General features: G+C 39.6%; 3 protein-coding genes across 17 annotated transcripts in view; 2 read left to right on the forward strand and 1 right to left on the reverse strand.

Annotated features, from left to right (window-relative positions):
- The window catches only part of MTIF2 (mitochondrial translational initiation factor 2), a 42,592-nt gene extending 41,813 nt beyond the window's left edge, over window positions 1-779 (forward strand). For all 13 annotated transcript variants that reach the window (XM_067705021.1, XM_067705022.1, XM_067705030.1 and 10 more), the window contains one exon: window positions 562-779. In XM_067705021.1, coding sequence (XP_067561122.1) covers window positions 562-734 — 173 coding nt within the window. In that variant the 3' untranslated portion in view covers window positions 735-779. The remainder of the gene's footprint in view (window positions 1-561) is intronic.
- A 1,201-nt stretch (window positions 780-1,980) lies between these two features.
- RPS27A (ribosomal protein S27a) lies at window positions 1,981-4,679 on the reverse strand. Its single transcript, XM_067705050.1, has 6 exons — window positions 4,596-4,679; window positions 4,435-4,499; window positions 3,917-3,971; window positions 3,428-3,513; window positions 2,552-2,683; window positions 1,981-2,166 (listed from the first exon to the last, which is right to left on the reverse strand). Exons 2-6 carry the CDS (start codon window positions 4,480-4,482, stop codon window positions 2,017-2,019), a joined length of 471 nt encoding a protein of 156 aa, XP_067561151.1. The 5' UTR covers window positions 4,483-4,499; window positions 4,596-4,679; the 3' UTR covers window positions 1,981-2,016.
- Window positions 4,680-4,935: 256 nt separating this feature from the next.
- The window catches only part of CLHC1 (clathrin heavy chain linker domain containing 1), a 213,134-nt gene continuing 197,772 nt past the window's right edge, over window positions 4,936-20,297 (forward strand). Inside the window, exons 1-7 of one of the 3 annotated variants that reach the window (XM_067705044.1) lie at window positions 4,936-5,069; window positions 9,527-9,780; window positions 13,704-13,891; window positions 16,645-16,775; window positions 18,369-18,570; window positions 18,686-18,798; window positions 19,176-19,260. In XM_067705044.1, coding sequence (XP_067561145.1) covers window positions 9,604-9,780; window positions 13,704-13,891; window positions 16,645-16,775; window positions 18,369-18,570; window positions 18,686-18,798; window positions 19,176-19,260 — 896 coding nt within the window. In that variant the 5' untranslated portion in view covers window positions 4,936-5,069; window positions 9,527-9,603. The remainder of the gene's footprint in view (window positions 5,070-9,526; window positions 9,781-13,703; window positions 13,892-16,644; window positions 16,776-18,368; window positions 18,571-18,685; window positions 18,799-19,175; window positions 19,261-20,297) is intronic. The other 2 variants (XM_067705043.1, XM_067705045.1) reach the window with 2 other exon arrangements.

Here is a 20,297-nt window from a genome sequence, read left to right on the forward strand (position 1 = left end):
ACTCTTTCTATAATACCGTATCCAGTCACCAAAACCTGATGATCCTGGGTAACTGAAATCTTTCACTCCCATAATCCTAGTTCAGGCCACTTCTTGCTAACTCATATCTGGCCTCCAGTCCTAATGACTCTCCCAGGATTGTTAGTCCCCAAATCTTTCTAAGGTTCTAAAAATTGGCCCCAAACTACCTTTCCAGCCATGTCTCTCCTACACTTGGATCCACATCATTGTATTTTCATCCTTTCTTAACAAGCTTGTGCCTGCATCGTCTTCATCCTGGTGTAACTCATTCTTCAAGTCCTGAGTATAACCCCCATCCCCTGTAAAGTGTTAACCTTTGAAAAGGGAGACAGTACTTTTCGCTACAAATCACATCTTGTTTATAGCAAACTTCATTTTTCTTTGGTTTCCCTGGTATTTTGTCCATCTTTTAACATGACAGGACTGTAAAATCTGTAAGAATTTCAGTGTAATTTTTTCCTTTTAACACCAGACTACAACTGCACTTGTTGGGTACTTATTTGAGTTATATGAACCATAAGTTTTTTTCTCTTTTTTAAGGCTCATTAATCTCACTGAAACACCATAAAGATGATATTTCAGTCATCAAAACTGGAATGGATTGTGGTCTTAGTTTGGATGAAGAAAAGATAGAATTTAAAGTGGGAGATGATATTGTCTGTTATGAAGAAAAGGAAGTTCTAGCCAAGACTTCTTGGGATCCAGGATTTTAAAATTGTATTAAAAATGTAAATAATTAAATGTTTTGCTTTATTACAGAGCAACTAGTTTCGTCTTACTAAAGGTAATAATTCACCACTCACTACTGGTCAGAAAGTTCTGCCGAGCATTAACAGGTGTTAACTGTCAAAATGCTACAGAATTAGGAAACCTTATTTAAGGACGCGTCCAACTAGAAATCCTGGAGTAGGGAAAGAATATGGCTAAAGGGAATTGTTAATTATTGGTGTATCAGTGAATCTAATAATCAGTTTAATAAACTTCAAGTGCTTACTTTAGTTCATTGATATCAAGAAGTAAGCCTCCCTGAACTGCGCTCCATAAAATATGGTACCAGTCAAATACTGTGAAACGATTATTTTTCAGTGTCAGCAGTACCAATGAGCAAACCTCAGAACTTAAAATTCCAAAGAGGAGTTCACACTCAACATTAAAGGACTTTGGGTGATTTTTTTTTTAAACAGATCTTTATTGTTGTATAATTGCTTCACAATACTGTTAGCTTCTGTTGTAAAACAAAGTGAATCAGCCATATGCAGATGAATTTTTTAACTGGTAACTTGCAAGCTCTGCCGCCTTTAAACTTCCTTTGTAGGAAACAAGTGTCAATACATTGTAGCTTCTTTTTAGGCAAGGTTATAATACCAATTCACACAAACCAATGTTTCTCAATCTGGGGGTGGCGGAGGTTCCTCCCCACCCCTAGGGGTCATTTGGCAATGTCTGGATACTTTTGGTTGTGGGGAGGGGTAGTGTGCTACTGGCAGCAAGTGGGTACAGACCAGGGATACTGTTCATCACCCTGTGATATACAGCAAAGTCCCTACAACCAAAAATTATCAGTCAAAAATGTCAGTACTGGGGGCTTCCCTGGTGGTGCAGTGGTTGAGAGTCCACCTGCCAATGCAGGGGACACTGGTTTGTGCCCCGGTCCGGGAAGATCCCACAAGCTGCGGAGCAGGTGGGCCCATGAGCCATGGCCGCTGAGCCTGCGCGTCCGGAGCCTGTACTCCACAACGGGAGAGGCCACAACAGTGAGAGGCCCGCGTACAGCAAAAAAAAAAAAAAAAAAAGTCAGTACTGCTGAGGTACAAAGGAACTGACCTGTATCTAGACAGCTGGTATCAAATACAACATAATTCTGCTAAGTACAGGTTACCTAAGAAAATAGTGCGATCAATTTGATCTTTAAAACCCCTTTTAAAATCACTGAAATAAAACTCAACATTTAAACAGTAGTTCATTAGTTCATGTCTTTTATTAACCAATATACAATCACTTGTCTTCTGGTTTGTTGAAACAATAGGTCAGACAACATTTGCCACAATAATGTCTGTCAAAGTGGCTGGCCATAAAAACTCCAGCACCACATTCATCTGAAGGGCACTCCCGACGAAGGCGACTGATTTTGCCATTCTCATCCACCTAAAAAGCATAAACTTGCTGTTAAGATAATCTTACAACATACTATGAAGTCTAGCTTAAATGACTCAAAGTATTTAACCTTTTAATCACACAACAGTGATATTTCTTAGTACTTACAAACCGAAGCACCCCAAATTCTCACCAATAATTACTACAAGAAAAAAGTTCAGAGTTTTTAAAGCCCAGCCTTGCAAGAAGTGGACAGAGTTAAGACCTGAACCCAGATCTGACTTCAAAATCAGAAACTTAGTTTGGAATAAAGTACCTAGAGGTAAACCCCATTATATAGAGCTTATTCAAATACCAAACAGGAAAAAACCCCGAACTTTTATATTAAAGAGTTTGAAACCAGAGATAAATTATTATCTTTAATAATTTGGCTCACCTTATAGTATTTCAGGACAGCCAACTTAACCTTCTTTCTCTTATGCTTGTTCTTCTTGGGAGTGGTGTAAGACTTCTTCTTCCTTTTCTTAGCACCACCACGAAGTCTCAACACAAGATGAAGAGTGGACTCCTGTTATTGAACAGAGAACAAAACAGCCTTTAAAAATGGTTACATTAATGCTACTGCTCCATGGAGAATGGACAACCAGCATCATGCACATTCTAACTGGATATGACAGGAAGTACACCCACACATGGGGGAGTCAGAAAAGAAGAGGTATCTGATTCCTATGTAAACTCTTAGTTCATAAACAGATTAAGGAACACATTAAATTACACCATGGGATGCAATATGCAAAATCTAAAACGTAGAAGACTATAGCAGCACTTCTCAAATGTTGGTGTATCAATCACCTGGGAATCTGCTAATCTAATGCTATTCTCCCCACTTTTTGAGTATTAGTCAAAATTTCCAAATTAAGATACAAATATTCATACTTAAGGGACTTCCCTGGTGGCGCAGTGGTTAAGAATCCACCTGCCAATGCAGGGGACACGGGTTCAAGCCCTGGTCCAGGACGATCCCACACGCCGCAGAGCAACTAAGCGCGTGGCCAAAACTACTGAGCCTGTACTCTAGAGCCCGCGAGCCACAATTTCTGAGCCCGTACGCCACAACTACTGAAGCCTGTATGCCTAGAGCCCATGCTCCGCAACAAGAGAAGCCACCGCAATGAGAAGCCCACGCATCTCAACGAAGAGCAGCCCCCTCTCGCCGCAACTAGAGAAAGCCCACGTAGCACAACAAAGACCCAACACAGGCAAAAATAAAAAAATAAATTATACTTAAAGGGCTGCTTTCCTCCAAACAAACCTTTTGAATGTTGTAGTCAGACAAAGTACGTCCATCTTCCAGTTGCTTGCCAGCAAAGATCAGTCTTTGCTGGTCAGGAGGAATTCCTAATGGGAAACAAGTTGAACAAATTAAGTGACTGCAAAACAAGCATATCTGCTCAAGATTTATAATCTTGAATCAAATAAATGGTACTAACATCCATCAGTGAGTTCTTACTACAGGGAAAGTGTAATTGTAAATGTTTAAACGGTTTATCTCATTTAATACTAATACATGTTAACCACTTTACAAATAAGTATACATGTGTAAATTAACTAACACGTCCAAAATCACACACGTGAAAAGTACTACAGCTTGGCTCCACGCTAATAAACGTCTGTCTACTGTGTTATTCCAAATGCATTTTTGTCAATCTGACCTCTTCCCACCCCACAAAGAGCAGGTATGTCTAGCGCCTGACAGGGCCTCTGCAGGTTAGTTTTTCTGAATCAGAAAATGTTAACTTGCCTTCCTTGTCCTGGATCTTGGCCTTTACGTTTTCTATTGTATCCGAGGGTTCGACCTAGAAGTTTTGAAGTGCAAACGTATAGGTAACACAATCAGGAACTAGAGTAATCGCTCTATTCCGTTGGAAGGTCATCAGGGAGCCGAGGCGGTGGGGGCTGAAACCTACCTAGTAGAGCCCTTGGCTCACGCAGCTGGAGACAGGCTCCCCGGCGCGCACGCTCCCTCCCCCAGCCCCGGGCGGCGGCGGCCGGGCCACACGTGCTCGCGCCCACCTGCGGGGGGCGCTACCCTCCCGCCTCGCGACCCCGGCAGCGGCTACCTGGCGGGAACCACCAGAGGCAACAGATTCGGACTTTAAGCATCGGAAACCTGCCCTAATCCCCAGCTCAATTATTACGGCCAAGTTTTAGAACCCAGGTTCGGAAACGTATTCTAAGGCGGAAAGCAGCGCGCGTGCCGAAACCCGCCTCAGGTCCCCCTCCTTCACGCCGCGACTTCTCCCACCGCCTGGCCCGTACCTCGAGAGTGATGGTCTTCCCCGTCAGGGTCTTCACGAAAATCTGCATATTGGCGGCGGTGCCACCTGAGGGTGAGGAAAAGGAGGAAACGGTGAGGTTGGGGACAGAGGAGGTGCGACGGCAGGCCGCGGGCCGCAGAACAGCCCAGAGTACACACTCACCGCAGATGGCGGATCCGAAAAGAAGGGCGTCGTGCCGGCCCACGGGCTTTCCCGGGGCCCCCGCGGAGGCCCCGCCTCCTAGGCGGCCACGTCAAGTGCCTGAGTGCTGTCGCAGCGGCTGTCCAGCCACGTGCCAGACCAGGTCGTGACCTCATTTCTCCTTCCGGTAGCCTGGCTTATTTCTCACTTTAGCTTTCAGAACGCTCTTGAAATAGCAGATTTAAGCAACTTACAAATGTCTTTAAAAGAATTTTCCACCGTAGTTGACGTGGCTAAGAGGGTCTTTAAAAGGGGGTGGGGTTGAGGGGGCCTCATGAGGAAAACGGAGGAAATGGAAGTGTCTTCTGGGAATTGTAGTTTTCCGCTGCTTTCTTTTCTCTAGGACTACTCGTCCCAAGATGCAGTTCCACAGCCCTGGGCTCCCTAGTTACTATCGCCTAACCCTGGCGTCGGGATTTGGAGGAAGGGGTTAAGGTGAGGAGGGAGCAAGGGTGAAGCGCAGTAATGGTTTCGGGGAAGGTGGAAACGGGTCGGAAGTGACTAGGAGGGAAGGTTAAGAGGTTGGGGAAGAGTGGGGGACCGAAAGTGTCATCACCCACTTACTGAGGCGGTGAGGGGCGGATGATCAGCGATCTACCACCAGACGCTCCCCTGGGCCTTCAAGGGAAGGGCACACCTGTGGCCACTCCAGGCAAGCTGAAAGATAGGTGGTATCCTCAAAACCGCTTGTCCGTCCTTGTCTCGGCCTGTACCCCCTCCCCGCCTTCAACCCCGGATGTTCTCCTAGTTTAAGGAAGATTCTGTCTTATATGTCACTACGCAGTGTGAAACGGTTTAATATGTTGAAAATCTCTGGAGTTTTCAAATTTTCAAATGAGGCCACATGGGAAGGAAACCCGCGGAAAGGTTTATTTATTGTAGAATTTCCAAGTTTGGAGTTGGGAGTTGTGGTGAAAGTCCTAAGAGGAAGTTTTTGGATTATGGGTGGGGGGCTGTCCTGGCAAGGCGGGCGAGTTAACTCCCTTCCCCTGGCCTTTCGCCGCTGCGCAACCACAGAATCCTGTGCGTGCACCTTCCTAATGTCTTCTCTCTTTATCTCTCTGTGCCCTCCTCTCTGCATCTCCATCCCCAAATTCAGGTTCCTTAATTTTCTCTGTCCCCAGTTTTTTTCTAACCCACCTTCACTTTTGCCTCCAACGTATAAAAAGTAAAAATGATTATGTCATTAATGCTACTTCACCTTCAAGATAAAATCCAAATTCCTTAGTGTGATAGCCTCTGCCTTCCTTACAGCCTCGTCTGCCAAACCCATTACTCACTTATCACTGAGCTAATTGAAGTTCCTGACAAGCTCTTTCATGCTTTGGCGCTTCTGAAGAAAACGTTTCTTCTCTGTGGAACGCTCTCCTACCATATTCTGCCGGCTAATCTCCACCTTTACAAAAAAAACTCCTCGAAAGAGTTGTCTATACTCATTGTCTCTAATTCTTTTCCTTCCATTGACTGAACCCACTCCTATCAGGCTTCTGTCTCCACCATTCCAGTGGAATAGCTCTTGTAGTTACTGATCACCTCCGTGTTGTGAAATTCAATGGTCATTTAATCTTATTTGACCTATCAGCGGCATTTGACACAGATGATCATTTCTTTCCTCTTTGAAACACTTTCTTCACCCGACTTCCATCTCTCTTCTTCCATCTCCCTGGATGCTCTTTTCCAGGCTGTTTTGTTGCTTCCTCTGTATCTACCAGGCCTCTGAACTTTGGAGTGCCCCCAATGCCCAGTCCTTGGACCTCTGCTTTGTTGACATTTCCCAGATCATTTTCCATTCTGTTTCATAACTTTTAAATGTCATTTATATGCATATAACTTATAAACTTATTTCTCACTCAGACTCACCTGAACTTCAACATGTCTAATAGGGAGGCCCAAACTCCTGATCTTATGAAATTGATATTCCCATCTCATAAATGGCAATTTCATCTTTTCAATCGCTGAGGCCAAAAATTTTATGGTCATCCTTGACTGTTCTCTCATACCCACATCGAATCCCTCAGCACCTCTTGGTTTTACTTTTAATGTATATGCAGAACACTTCGCACCGTCTCTGCTACCACTCTGATTCAAGCCACCGTTATCTTTTGTCTGGACTATTGTAGTAGCCTCCCAGTAGCTCTTCTGGCTTTGACTCTTGTCTTCACAGAGCAGCAAGAGCAATTCTTTGAAAATGAAAGTCAGTTGTCATTCTTCTGCCCACAGCTCTCCAATGGCTTTCATCTCTCTCTGAGTTAAGCCTAAGTTCCTATAAGCAAGGCTGTCACTCCCACACTGGAATGACTGGAGGCCACAGTTCAGCTCATTGTTCCTCTTGCCACGTCTTCCCAGAGAAAGGAGCATCTTTTTCTAACCTGCACAAAGGTGCCCCATGGGCTGGTAGTGCTCCTACCTTTAAGGCCCTATATTCTACGTGATCTGGCAGCTACCTCTCTGGCCTCATCTTTCTTCTCTCCTTTTCTCATTCTCTTCTAGTCTTCCTGGCCTTCTTGCTGGCAGATATGCTATCCTGCCTTGAGGCCTTTGGACTTGCATCTCTCTCTGCCTCAACCACTCTCCTCCCAGGAATCTACATTACCTGCTTTTTTCAGGTTTCTGAAATGTCACCTTATCAGTGAGGGCTATTCTCTTTCCTGACTTAATGCCTTATGTAAAATGGCACCCTCCCACCTTTCTTACTCTCTATACCCCTTTCCTTCTTTTATTTTTCCCCATACAACTTACCCCCATCTGTTATACTGTTTTTTACTCCTGTGTCTTCTGTCTCATTACTTGAATGTAACCTCTGGGAAGTTAGGGACTTTGTTTTGTTTAGTACTATATCTCTAGTGCCTAGAATAGCGGCAGACACACAGTAGGTCCCCCCCCCCAACATATATATATTTTTTTGCGGTACGCGGGCCTCTCACTGTTGTGGCCTCTCTCGTTGCGGAGCACAGGCTCCGGATGCGCAGGCTCAGCGACCATGGCTCACGGGCCCAGCTGCTCCACGGCATGTGGGATCTTCCCGGACTGGGGCACGAACCCGTGCAGGCGGAGTCTCAACCACTGCGCCACCAGGGAAGCACCCCCCCCCCCAATATTTATTGAATAAATAAATGCAGCACAGATTAAGCATTGTCCTGGATGTTGTTTCATGAGATGTTTTCCCTAATATTTCCCTGCCCTCTCCCACAGACTAGTGAGGTGCCCCTCTGGGCTTTTGTAGCCCGTTGTGCCCACTGGTCACACTGCCTTCTCTGCTCTGTGGCAGAGGTTCATTTAACTAGAATCAATACTTGTCTAGGAGCCCTTGTGACTTGTTTCCTCTGTATCCCTAAGTGTCTAATTTGAATGAGTGAGTGCAAGGTAATCTGAGTTGTTCTGTGTAACTCAGTGGCATTTTGTAGATGCTGAGAAACAATCACTTTAGCTGTGTTCTGATTTGAGGGCACAAGTCATGTCTTCTGAGCAGACCAGATTATTGCTCAGTGATTACTGATTAATAATCAACTTTCTTTTTTTTGGGGGGTGGGGTGGGTGGTGACATCATGTGCTCTGCTAGAAACTGTATTATGCACTGGAATGCATATGTGTGGGGAAGGAAGATGGGGAATGAGAACATTTTGGTTCCTGATCTTATCAAATTTAGAGCCTACTGAGAGAGGTAGAGAATATAACCAGAATTCTGAGTAATAATATGATAGAGGAAGTGCACAGTACATGGGAGAACATAGCAGTGGCACTTGATCAAATTTAAGGGAATCCAGGGCAGCTTTCCTGGAGCTGTATAGGCTGAGATCTGAAAAATAAAGCCAAGTAAATGAGAGTGGAAGTACTGTGTGTATCTTATGGAGGAGAGGTGAGGATGTGGGAAGGGAATGCAGGGATGGGGAGAGAATTATGCAAGACCCTCAGGTAAGAGAGCAAGTTTATAGGAGCGTATGGGGGTTATGAGGAGGACAGGGACATGAAAAGACTAGATTTGGTCAGAGAAAAAGTCCCTGGTTCCTATAGGGCATTCATAGACTAAGGAAAGGAACTTGGATTTTATCCTAAGGGTAATAGGAAGCCACTGGTGTTCAGATGTGACCACCCATTCCCCAGTGATCACACCCATTCCTTCCTCCTTTGACTTTTATCTTTTACTATCTGAAATTACTTTTTTTTTTTTTTTTCCATCTGCGCTGCTCGGCTTGCAAAATCTTAGTTCCCCGACCTGGGATTGAACTGGGTCCACGGCAATGAAAGCGCTGAGCCCTAACCACTGGACGGCCAGGGAATTCCCGGAAATTACATTATTTATAGTCTGTCTCCCTTAATAGATTGTAAGCTATCAAGGAACCAGGGACTTTATATTATTTATAACTGTATTATGCACTGGAGTGCATATGGGTGGGGAAGGATAATGGGGAATGCTGAATCTCTAGCTATAAAACAATGCCTGGCACTTAATAGACACTCAGTAAATATTGGTTGAATGAATGAATAAAAAAATTGATTTCTTATTTAGGAAAACTGTTGATCCATTTATGGATTATTGCTTTGTTGGAACTACTTTATGTTCACTTATAATTGATTTCTCATTATCCAGTTCATCAATATAAAGATAAATTAGGTCTTTTTTTTTTTTTTTTTTTTTTTTTGTACACGGGCCTCTCACTGTTGTGGCCTCTCCCGTTTTGGAGCACAGTCTCCGGATGCGCAGGCTCAGCAGCCATGGCTCACGGGCCCAGCCGCTCCGCGGCATGTGGGATCTTCCCGGACCAGGGCACGAACCCGTGTCCCCTGCATCGGCAGGCGGACTCTCAACCACTGCGCCACCAGGGAAGCCCTAGATCAATATTTGACTTAATTTATTTTAAGCTTTAGATTAATTGATGGTCTTTTTCTTTCAGGCTTATAAAAGTTTTGGCTTTGTTGCAAAAGCAAGTCAAGACTTTTCTCTGGTGAACAGGTGTGCAGGCTGTGACATATGTCTGTCCAAGAAATAAATAAACATGCAGTTCTCCCTCCTATCATTAGTAGAAGTGACAAGGAATTTTTGGAAAGAATGCAAAGATACATAATTACAGAAACTGAAAGAGTGGGCTGTAATGAGGAAGGACCTGCTGATGAATATTACATCATATACCGAAACGTTTTTGATAAGGTATCATAATGCTTTAAGACAACAGATTTTTTATGTAGTAGAAATGGTCTATCTTGACACCTAATATTCCTGCCTTAGTAACACCACTGCTTGTTTGACTACATTCCATTTGTCAGTTTTGAGAAGTTCATCCAATTTGTCAGAAAGGGATGAATGGGGAAAATGCAATGCTGGATTTATATTACTAGACAGTTAATGAGAGTTTCAGTTATTGTTGCTTAAGTGCAGGCTATCAGTTTTTGAGCAACAACCTAGCTGTGCCCTCTGATATCACTTTGACCTTCCATCTCAAATCATTATCTGATTTGTTAGGAATTGGGCTGTAAGCATGAACCTGGTAGTTCTTTGTTGTTTTGGGTTGGTTTGTGGTATAATTAAAATCTTGGTTTAGATTTGATCTAGCATATTAAATTGAGACTCCTTGTAGATTAGAGGTCTAGATAGGCATGGTAAACAAGGGGTTTAACTGCACTGAATGTTGGAAATATGGAGGTAAGAAAATGCTGTGGCTTTATGTAACATTTGATTTTGCTTTTCAAGGTTCTAGAAATACCTGCTTTTCCTTAACAACAATTGCAATATGGCCACCGATCCTCATTTTTTTATCTCACTTTTTTTTTTTACCCACGTAAGATGCCCTGACAGTCAAATCAGTGAGGTCAGCACTCTTTCCTCCTTACCTAGAAGAAATTATTACTTATGTGAAGACTTCTGTAAACTATTGGTCTCTGAGTAAAACAGCCATAGGCAAAATAGGAACTCAGTGTTTTGTTTAAATTTTAAACGTTACACACTGAGTCTTATTTCTCCTCTAAATAAAAATATAGTGCCTCACTCTAAGGAAAAGTGAACACAAAGTAGTGATATATACCTACAAGTGGAATTAAGAAAATTGATGCTTATCCATAAAAGTATAAAATGGAAAAAATCTTTTCTTCCTTTTAAGTCATCTGGAAAATCTGTCTTTTGGAACTGGTACACTGGCAGATTAGCTTCATTTTATAAGTTGTTATGATCAATGAAATTGTTTTGGTGTTTTAGTCATTAAGGAATGTATTAGGTGAATATTTAAAGGTACTGAAGGTAGTGTATTGAATAGGTTTTATAAATATCAAGAATCATGCTGAGACTCTACTTGTGTGAAATCAGCAAAGGAAAGTTATCATAATTGTAACATACTTATCTTTGCATGTCTAAATGCTAACACTTGTCAGAAGTTTTCTTCCATGAAGAGCTCTCTGCTTTAAATTAGTATAGTTATAGTGACGTCATTTTGGAGGAGCTTTGGTAAATTTAATTCTTAGAGAAAAGACATGGGATTAAATAAAAGATAATTTCTGTATCTTTAGTCCTTTTCTCCCTACCCCCCAGGATTTCCATTTGGACTGTTTGTACATTGTACAGTTATAAATGGTACATTTGTACATTGTGAAGTATCCTATTCTTCAGTACTGAGAGGGGATCTGAAATAGAAATCATTTGGTACTTAGAGAAACTTTTATTCTAGCTTCTCAATAAGATAATCTGCCTTTCCATTTTCATGTTATTCCAACACATTTGATTGTTAATAAACTATTAATGCCTGCCTTCTCTAATCTTCCTTCTCGGAAGGATCTGGTTGGGTAAAAGATGAAAGTGTCAGCTTGCATCTCTGAGTACTTAGAACCAGAGAACAAATACCAAATTCTGTTTAAAATCAAAGATAGAGGATTTGGCCTAGAGAACCATGCCTAAATCAAAGCAAGGAGGACCTGAGGCTGTGTAACAAGAGTTGAGGGTACGTTGCAGAGAGAGCCAAGGACTTAGTAAGCAAAGGACTTAGTAAGCAAAGAAAACCAAAGCTAGGAAGAGTGAGCTTCAACAGACAAGGGTGAATTATGGAGGTAATTGGACTCCAGAAAGTGACTGGCCTTTTGCATCCTGGTAGCGTGTTGTACAAATAGTGTATATTCGTGTGTAGGGGCTGAGGTGGAATGGATACCATTCCTCCTCTCCCTCAGATCCCTGTACCTGGTAAGGATGGCTCTGTTTTGGGGGGAGTTAATGGAAACCTTAATACCGGAGTCTGAAACTTGAATCCCTAGAGGCCAAGAAGGTCATATAAAAGAGTTAAGTGTACTGGATTTAACAGAATAAGGAATCATGGGGACGGTGGTAAAATGAAAAAACAATCCAATCTAAAGCTCCAGCTGATTACTGCCATTAAGGAATGGGGGTTCCACATTGTTAGATTTTTCAGTTTTCAAGAGAACCTGAAAATTTGGGTTTGGGGTGAAATTTCCTAAATTTTAAAATATTTTGTAGACCAAGCAAAACTGTTCTACCTCTGGCATACAAGTTTCCCTCCTTTACTTTAATGCATTTTCTGTGCATTCTTAAAGATTCCTATGGGTGTTCTGAAATCTATTTCTTCTAGCAAAACCATATGGGAGCTGATCATGATGTTACTACAAGTCTGTTTTCTATCCATCAACATATCTGAGTTGTTTTGAATTGTTGCAGCACCTCATAGAGGCTTGTGGAATAGACGATGGCCAGGAACCGTGGGGTATTTAATTTGGAAGACCACAGATTAATGACCTCTATTTTATTGAAAGTTGCTGGGTGGCAGTCCTTTGGGTGGTTAGGTAGTATGGTCATGTCAAAAAGATGACCAATATCTCCCATTCAGATATCCTTTCCTGGTGCTTGGCATTGAGCAATTATCTCCTTATACCATTTTTTTTTGGCCGCATGGCTTGCGGGATCTCAGTTCCTCTACCAGGGATTGAACCCAGATCATGGCAGTGAAAGCATCGAATCCTAACCACTAGACCACCAGGGAACTCCCCTCCTTATACAATTTCTTGATAGACCAGATGTCTACCTGGATAATTTTTTCTAGGTATTTTCTAGCTAACAGTGTGGTATACCAGAGACTAGAGATATAGTAAAGGTAGAAAGCCTAATTGTATCTTTCAGAGAAAACTGTGGATTGATCACATCTATTCTTTATATGCCTTGACACCTTCCAAAATCCTTGTGAGCAGAATTTGGCAACCATAAATTATTTTTAATTTTTTTTGTTTTTTAACTTCTTTAAAGTGCTCCTTAGTTATTATTGTTTCTTTGTATGGGTAATGCCTACACAAGATTAACCAGGAAAAAAAAAAAGAAAAGAAAAGTAAAAGAACCAATAAGAGTATACAGTGGAAAGTCTGGTCCTTCTCATCTTAGACCCTACTTCCCTTTTCTTCTCTGTAGGTTTCTGTTTTCTTCTATTAACAATCCAGAGATATTATGTAGGTTTCCTTCTCTGTAAGTTTCTGTTTTCCTTTCCTTCTCTGTAGGTTTCCATTCTCTTTCATTATCGTTCCAGAGATATTATGTACTTAAACACCATTGTAAACCATGAATGTAAGGTATGAAGGGTTTTCTCCAGTTGCACTTGACATCTTGGGATTAGAAATACAGTTTGGAATTGAGAGTATTGATCAGCTAGTTGGAGCAGATGGGTTAGAAAAACAGGGAAGAGAAAGGAGTCCAGGATTTTAAGGTCTGAATGAAGTCCTTCAGAGACTAGACTTGGAGGTAATGAGGGACCATATGTAATGGTATTTAAGAGATCCAGAATTGAGATGATTAGATCTGGTATTGGTTTTATCTGACCTCATATAATGTATGTGTTAATTCCTAGTAGAGCAAAAAACATGGTTTTTTTTCTCTCTCTCATATTTAAGCTCACAGGATTGTAATGATTCACAAAGAGCATATATTCAGTAACAATTAACTGTCTTTAATAGTGGTATTTGCATAGGAATGCAAGCTCAAATTTGTAAAATTTTAGATTTATAATGGCCCATCATGTTTCATTAAAAAAAATCTATAATCTGTATTTGCAAGTCTTTTGATCCATAGTCTTCTAGAAAAAAATCATATTTTAGGTAATAGAGTATGTCACTGCATACAAATCCATTCTTACTTCAATCAAAAAAGAATACGATGCCTTTATTGAGACAATAAAGAAAAGCCAGAGAACTGCATTTCATCTTCATGGAAAACTTAAAGTTTTGGCAGGAGAGCCCACAGCATTGGTATATCATAGGAAAAGAATAACTCAACTTAAAGCAAAGTAAGTATATTAGTAAGTAGCCCAAAAGTGATAATTGTTACTTTGTTATATTAACTAGCCATTGTAACTATAACCAGTGGTTCTTACTCTTTTTCAATTTCAATTTTATTTTAAAGCCATGTTTTTATGTTACCCTTCTTATTGAAATTACTATATTTTTACTTGAAAAATAATACTAATTCTGTTTGAGAATTTTATAATATCTCTTAGGATAATTGGAGGCACATTGTAGTATCATAAAATGAGGGATACAGATAATTGCTCCAGGTGATTTCTTGCATGGAAGGTTTAATAGTACAATTTCATGATTACCATCTGAAATAGAGCACTTAATGCTCTGATGCACAAAGATAAATAACCTACTGGGAGAGGATAAAATGCTCATTCTTGCTAAGTAGTCTCAGATTTTCAGTGTTCCATTTGGTAATTGATGCGTAAATTATTACAGATAATTTCAAGTCAACCTGGAAAATTATGTAAAATTTGACCTCCACTTCTGGTAATGTGGCTTGCTAGATGTTGGGATAGATCTTCCTATTGGGAAAATATGCTACATAAGATGGTAAAGAAATTTTTCTCCAAAAGTAACAGGAAGCTGACAGGGCAGTGACAGAAATATTAGGGCAAAATCATAACAGAAGACAAAAGATAGAGAAGCACACTAAAACTTCTTTGACCCTGAAAGCATTTATCAAAACTAGTGACCATAAGCTTTAGTTTTTAGTCTGTGGCACAGGGGTACAAAAGACAGAGCCCAGGATCTATCTGCCCAAGGGGTGTAGTCTACTGGGAAATCCTCCCCATATAAAGCCGGGATGATAAAGGGCTACACCCTTGAAGAGTGAACAAGAGGTAAACTGCTCCACCTTTGAGGACTGCATGGAAAATTGCCTTCTGCTTAGCAGACTGCTAGCAGATCCAGGGCTTATTTTGGGGGTGATGAAATGTTCTGGAACTAGAAATGGTAGTATTTGCACAGCTCTTTGAATATGCTAAAATTCACTGAATTGTATACTTTACAAGGGTGAATTTTAAGGTATACGAACTATATTTCCATAAAGCTATTATAAAAAAACCATGGAGGACAGAGTGAGAAAGTTATATTATTATGTCTAATCACAACTCAAAGAGAAGAGAATATGGGACAGAGACAATATTTGAAGAGAATATGGCTGAGAATTTTCTAGAACTGGTGAAAGATATCAATTCACAGATTCTGGAAGACCAAAGAATCCCATTGTAAGTAATAAGAAATACTCAACTAGATTTACTGTAGTGAAATTGTCAAAGATAAAGAGATCATAAAAGTAGCTGTGGATAGGAGCAATGACTGGATACCTTCTCATCCATGTTGTAGCATGTATTGGAGCTTAATTCCTTTTTATAGCTGAATAATATTCCATTGTTTGTATGTACCATATTTCAACTACTTATCAGTTGATGGGTACTTGAGTTTTTTCCACCTTTGGCTATTGTGACTTGTGCCACCATGAACATTCATGTACAAGTATCTGTCTGAGTCCCTGCTTTCAATTTTTTCGAAAGTCTACTTTTAACATGTCTTTCTTCCTAAAGCATAACTATTTGGATGAAAGCCAAGGATATTTTATTTCCACAGTCCCTCTTTCATAAATACTGCAAGCTCCTACTCTGAGCCATCTGTAGTTACCAAGAACTCTATATAGTAATCAGACTTAGGTAGCGGTTATCTACTGACAAACTTGTTTTTAATTTACCAAAACTCTTGTAACATTTATGTAGCTAACTGATTTTAATCTATTATTTCCTCCCTGGGCCAAAATATTGGTGATAAACTAGGAAGTAAATTTCAAATAATGCTTAAAAGAAGGTTTTATTTACTTCTTGGTCTTTAAAACCTCCATTTCTGGATGAACTCAGTTTTATCTCAAGATGCTATCATTCCTCTAGCTCTAGAATCAAAATTAATAGAGTAGGCTGAATAATGGTCCCCAAAGAAATAGGTCCTAATCCTGGAAATGTTACTTTGTTTGGAAAAAGGATCTTTGCAGATATGATCACATTAAGGATCTTGAGCTAGGGAGATTATCTTGGATTATGCAGGTGGGTCCAAAATACCATCACAAGTGTCCTTATACAGAGAGGTAGAGGGAGCATTGACACAGACACAAGGGGAAAAAGCATCATTACCTCGGAGGCAGAGATTGAAGTGATGCAGCCACAGAAGGCCGGCAGCCCTTGGAAGCTGGAGGAGGCAAGGAATGGATGCTCCCCTAGAGCTTCTAGAGGAAGCACAATCCTAAAAACACAAATTTTGGCCCACTGATACTGGACTTCTGGCCTCCAGAACTGTGAAAGAATAGATTTCTGCTGTTTTAAGCCACCAAGTTTGTGGTGATTTGTTATAGCAGCAACAGGAAACTAATACAATTACTTAACAAAAATAATTTTTAAATTGCAAAGGTAATTTTCAACTAAAGGGAATAGACATAGTACTTTGCGGCTAGATTATTATGTTTAATACTTACAAATTTCCAATAAGGTTACGAATCATAGGCAGTATAAGATTTTATTGATGCTTTGAAAGAAAATTGTTCCTCACTTGTGAGGTTAGTTAACTTCCTAGGCATTCTTTTGTAAACTTCCGTCTACGTTCATAACGGTACAAAATGATAATTAGCCAAATTAAAGTAATAATTTAACCTGTTTTACTTTGAATTGTATGATTAAATAATTCGTTGAAAGAAACATAAAAAAGCCTTTCTGTTTTTCAGGATGAGGCTTATTGAAAATAATTCCTCAAAGATTCAATTGCAAATAGATGAAATGAAACAACTTAGGGCAGAGTATGACACAAAAGAACAATGTTGTATTTGCTGCAAAGAGCCTTCAAAACCTATTCCAGGTACAGTATTTTGTTTAAAATATTTGAGAGAAATTCCAACTGTTTCCAGTTACACAAATTAATATATATGTGTTACCATGTATATATCTTCCAAGTATATCGGGACTTTAGCCAGACTTTACAAACAGCTTTAGTCTGGCCTCTAGGTACATACAAGGGAATGAGAAAACTTAACAACCCTAAACGATTGAAAGAGTTCCAGTCTGGCTGGATTATATAAAGTGTAGTACAGTGGCTCTTAAAGTGTGATTCCTACATCAACATCAGCATTACCTGGGAACCTGTTAGAAATGCAAATTTTTTTGTCCTGCTGCAGATTTACTCTGTCAGAAATTCCAGGGATGGGAGTCGGGGTCGGGTGGTGGAGCCCAGCAGTCAGTGTTTTAACAAGTTCTCCAGGTTATTCTGATGCATTTTATAGTTTGAGAACCCATGAAATATGTGAAAAAACTGTGGTACGTAAAGTTGTGGTGAATATTGTTGATTCACATTGATGTCAGCATTCACTGGTTCCTCATTTTCAGCCAAGCCACATTTTAAGAAATTGGAGTATATCCTGGAATTCCTCCAGAATATTGAGAGATTTGTATGATGAATGGATAGAGGAATTGCAAATATACATCCTGGAGTAAAGAAAGACTTTGAGAATAGATAACTGCATTCAAAACTTTTCAAAATTCCAACTAGTGTTTATCCAGAGGCAGAATCAATAAGTGGAAATTTTAGGAAGTCAGATTTGGTTTCAATGGAAGAAGCTATGTCTTGAGATAATGAGCTACCCCACACCAGAGGATTTTAACTGAGATTGAATGATCATCCTATGATTGATTGAAGCAGGGACTAGATTCACTTTCAAGTATAAAATTATGACTAGCAGACTACAAATAAGATACATATGAATAAGTACAAAATAGCTGACAAATTGATTAAATGCTGAAGGGATACAGGGTGTAAGGGAATGACTGAAATTGATTAGGGTTAATCCAGGGGGGTTTCTTGAAGAGAATTTTGAGATGTGCCTTTAAAGGCAACAATTGGTCTGAATGAGAGTGAAAGTCATTTGAAGTGTGTGTGTATGTGGGGGGCAGTTATGAATAATGAATAGAGGGGACAATGACCGAGGGAGAAAGGACTGAAGATTTGGCAGGCATTTATAAACTTTGCATTGGAGAGAATAAACAGATTACCCTGGGGTTAGTTGTAGTAGACTAATGGAAAGTTTGGTTAGGGAAAAATCATTGAACAGGAATCCTGAATTATTAGGCAAAAGTTCTTGGTGTTACTGAATAAGATTGATATTTAGGGGTTTGCAAGATGTGGTGATGCGGTCCTGAAAATTTTTTTTCTTAAAATGCTAAGGTTTGGACCATCAGTCTTCACTAAGTCTTCATTGATGATTTGTTTAGAACTACCAGCCATTTAGAAATGTATGCTAATTCTGTTTATGTTCAATAATCTTCAAGTTCATGCTACAATTTCTTAATTATTTCTTAACATAGCCAACCATCTGACCTATTTTGCTAAGACTTGCTGTTTGAGCACAAGAGTCCCACACGTGGCTTGGCTTGTTTGATTTGTTCCCTTTTCCCTTAGGCATGACTCTCCAAGAATCTGTCAGTTTAGATGCTCTCACTAAATACTTGAAACATCTTGAAGATAAATATGCAGAAATTGAGCAACTTATGTCAAAAAAATATTTACCAGCTCAGAGGAAGGCAGATTTAGATGAGGAAATGATTGTGGTATTAGAACGGCGAGATTTAGCTGAAAATCTGAACAATGAATTACAGTTCCGGTATGAAAGTTGAATATATACTTTTTACAGTTTGAAGCTTTTATTTGTGTTTATTTTAAGATTCCACTATTTGATTTTAGGTTCAGTATATTGTTAATGTTTTTTATCTTTATAGTCATCAAAGACTGCAGATTATTTCACAGGCACTTACTTTGTGGGTAAAATCTGATATGAGCAGATCATTTCAAGACTTCATGGAGCACATTGAGAAAAATAAAGATTTACACGGTAGAGGATCTATATTTATTAATTAACGTGAATAATGGAAAACAGTTTTTTTCTCCAGAAAGCTAAAGAATGGGGATTTTCCTAGGCTGAGTTTAAAGAAACTAAAAATGTACTTACTTCTGTTAGGTCTCTGTTACCCTGTGGGCTTCTTCCTTCAACAGCTGACAAATAATTGGTAAAGAGTAGACTTGGTTAGCCAAGGAGAGAATACCTGAAAATAAGGAAGAAAGGGATGGGGAAGCTACTCAGTTTAGGAAGAGGTTGGTGCTATTAGAAACTATAGCATTAAGTTGTTGGTATTAAACATTTATATGTTTGTTATTTTCTATTGATTGATAACCTTAAATATCATCCAGTGGTGCTTTCAATATTTACAGGTGAACAAGGCATTGTTGAGGAACTACTTGAAGATGACCCAGGCAAGGCAAAAGAAGCTGAAATTTTGCTATACTACGTTGAAAGGCAAATATTTAAAAAGCTTTTTGATTTTCCTTGTTAAGATATTATAGCATTTATTTAATATTTATTTAAAGATATTAAATGTTTCACATTTATGTTGCATCTTTTTGAGTTGTAATCTCTAGGTTTTGTATTTTAAAATTCTACTCTAGTAGACAAATTAGAAAATAAGCTGGAATTTAAAAAAATAGATTCTTTGTGGAAAAAATACCAGATTGATGGTCTAGGAGATTTTTCAGAGGTTATAGGTGGATTGTAGTATTAAGTTTTATTTATATTTTTATATTTTATATTTTTTTATGACCTTGTGTCAGATTATCCTAGCCAATTTAGTCCTTTTTTTCTCATTATTTCCATCCTATGACATATTAGGAAGGCATATTTCCCCCTAATACTTATTAAATTATTATATATATTTTATAGTAGAGGGTTAGAGATCTAAGACTTTATTCTTTAAGAGGTTAATTCATACGCTATGAGGCCAGTATGTAGTGAATATATGTAATATTCCTAGTCTTCTATGTTAAATAGTTTTCAGCTGTTGATTTGCTTGTTGATATGGTACAAAAAAGGGGTAAAGATCATTTTGAGGAGCACCAAAGCCTGGATTATTTCCTTACACCTCTAAGTCTATCAGCTTCAGATACGAGAGAAAAACCCTGGTTGAGGTTAAAAGTTTTATGTAATTTGCTTAATGTTACTTTGGTGTTTTTCTCCTCTGCGGTTCCACATTCATTTGCAACACTCTTTAAATCCTGTTTGCCATAGTTTTTTTTTTTTTTTTTTACATCTTTATTGGAGTATAATTGCTTTACAATGGTGTGTTAATTTCTGCTTTATAACAAAGTGAATCAGTTATACATATACATATGTTCCCATATCTCTTCCCTCTTGCGTCTCCCTCCCTCCCACCCTCCCTATCCCACCCCTCTAGGTGGTCACAAAGCACCGAGCTGATCTCCTTGTGCTGTGCGGCTGCTTTCCACTAGCTATGTGTTTTACGTTTGGTAGTGTATATATGTCCATGCCACTCTCTTGCT

This window comes from Pseudorca crassidens, chromosome 14 (genome assembly GCF_039906515.1).
Source record: "Pseudorca crassidens isolate mPseCra1 chromosome 14, mPseCra1.hap1, whole genome shotgun sequence".
NCBI classification, from domain to species: Eukaryota; Metazoa; Chordata; class Mammalia; order Artiodactyla; family Delphinidae; genus Pseudorca; species Pseudorca crassidens.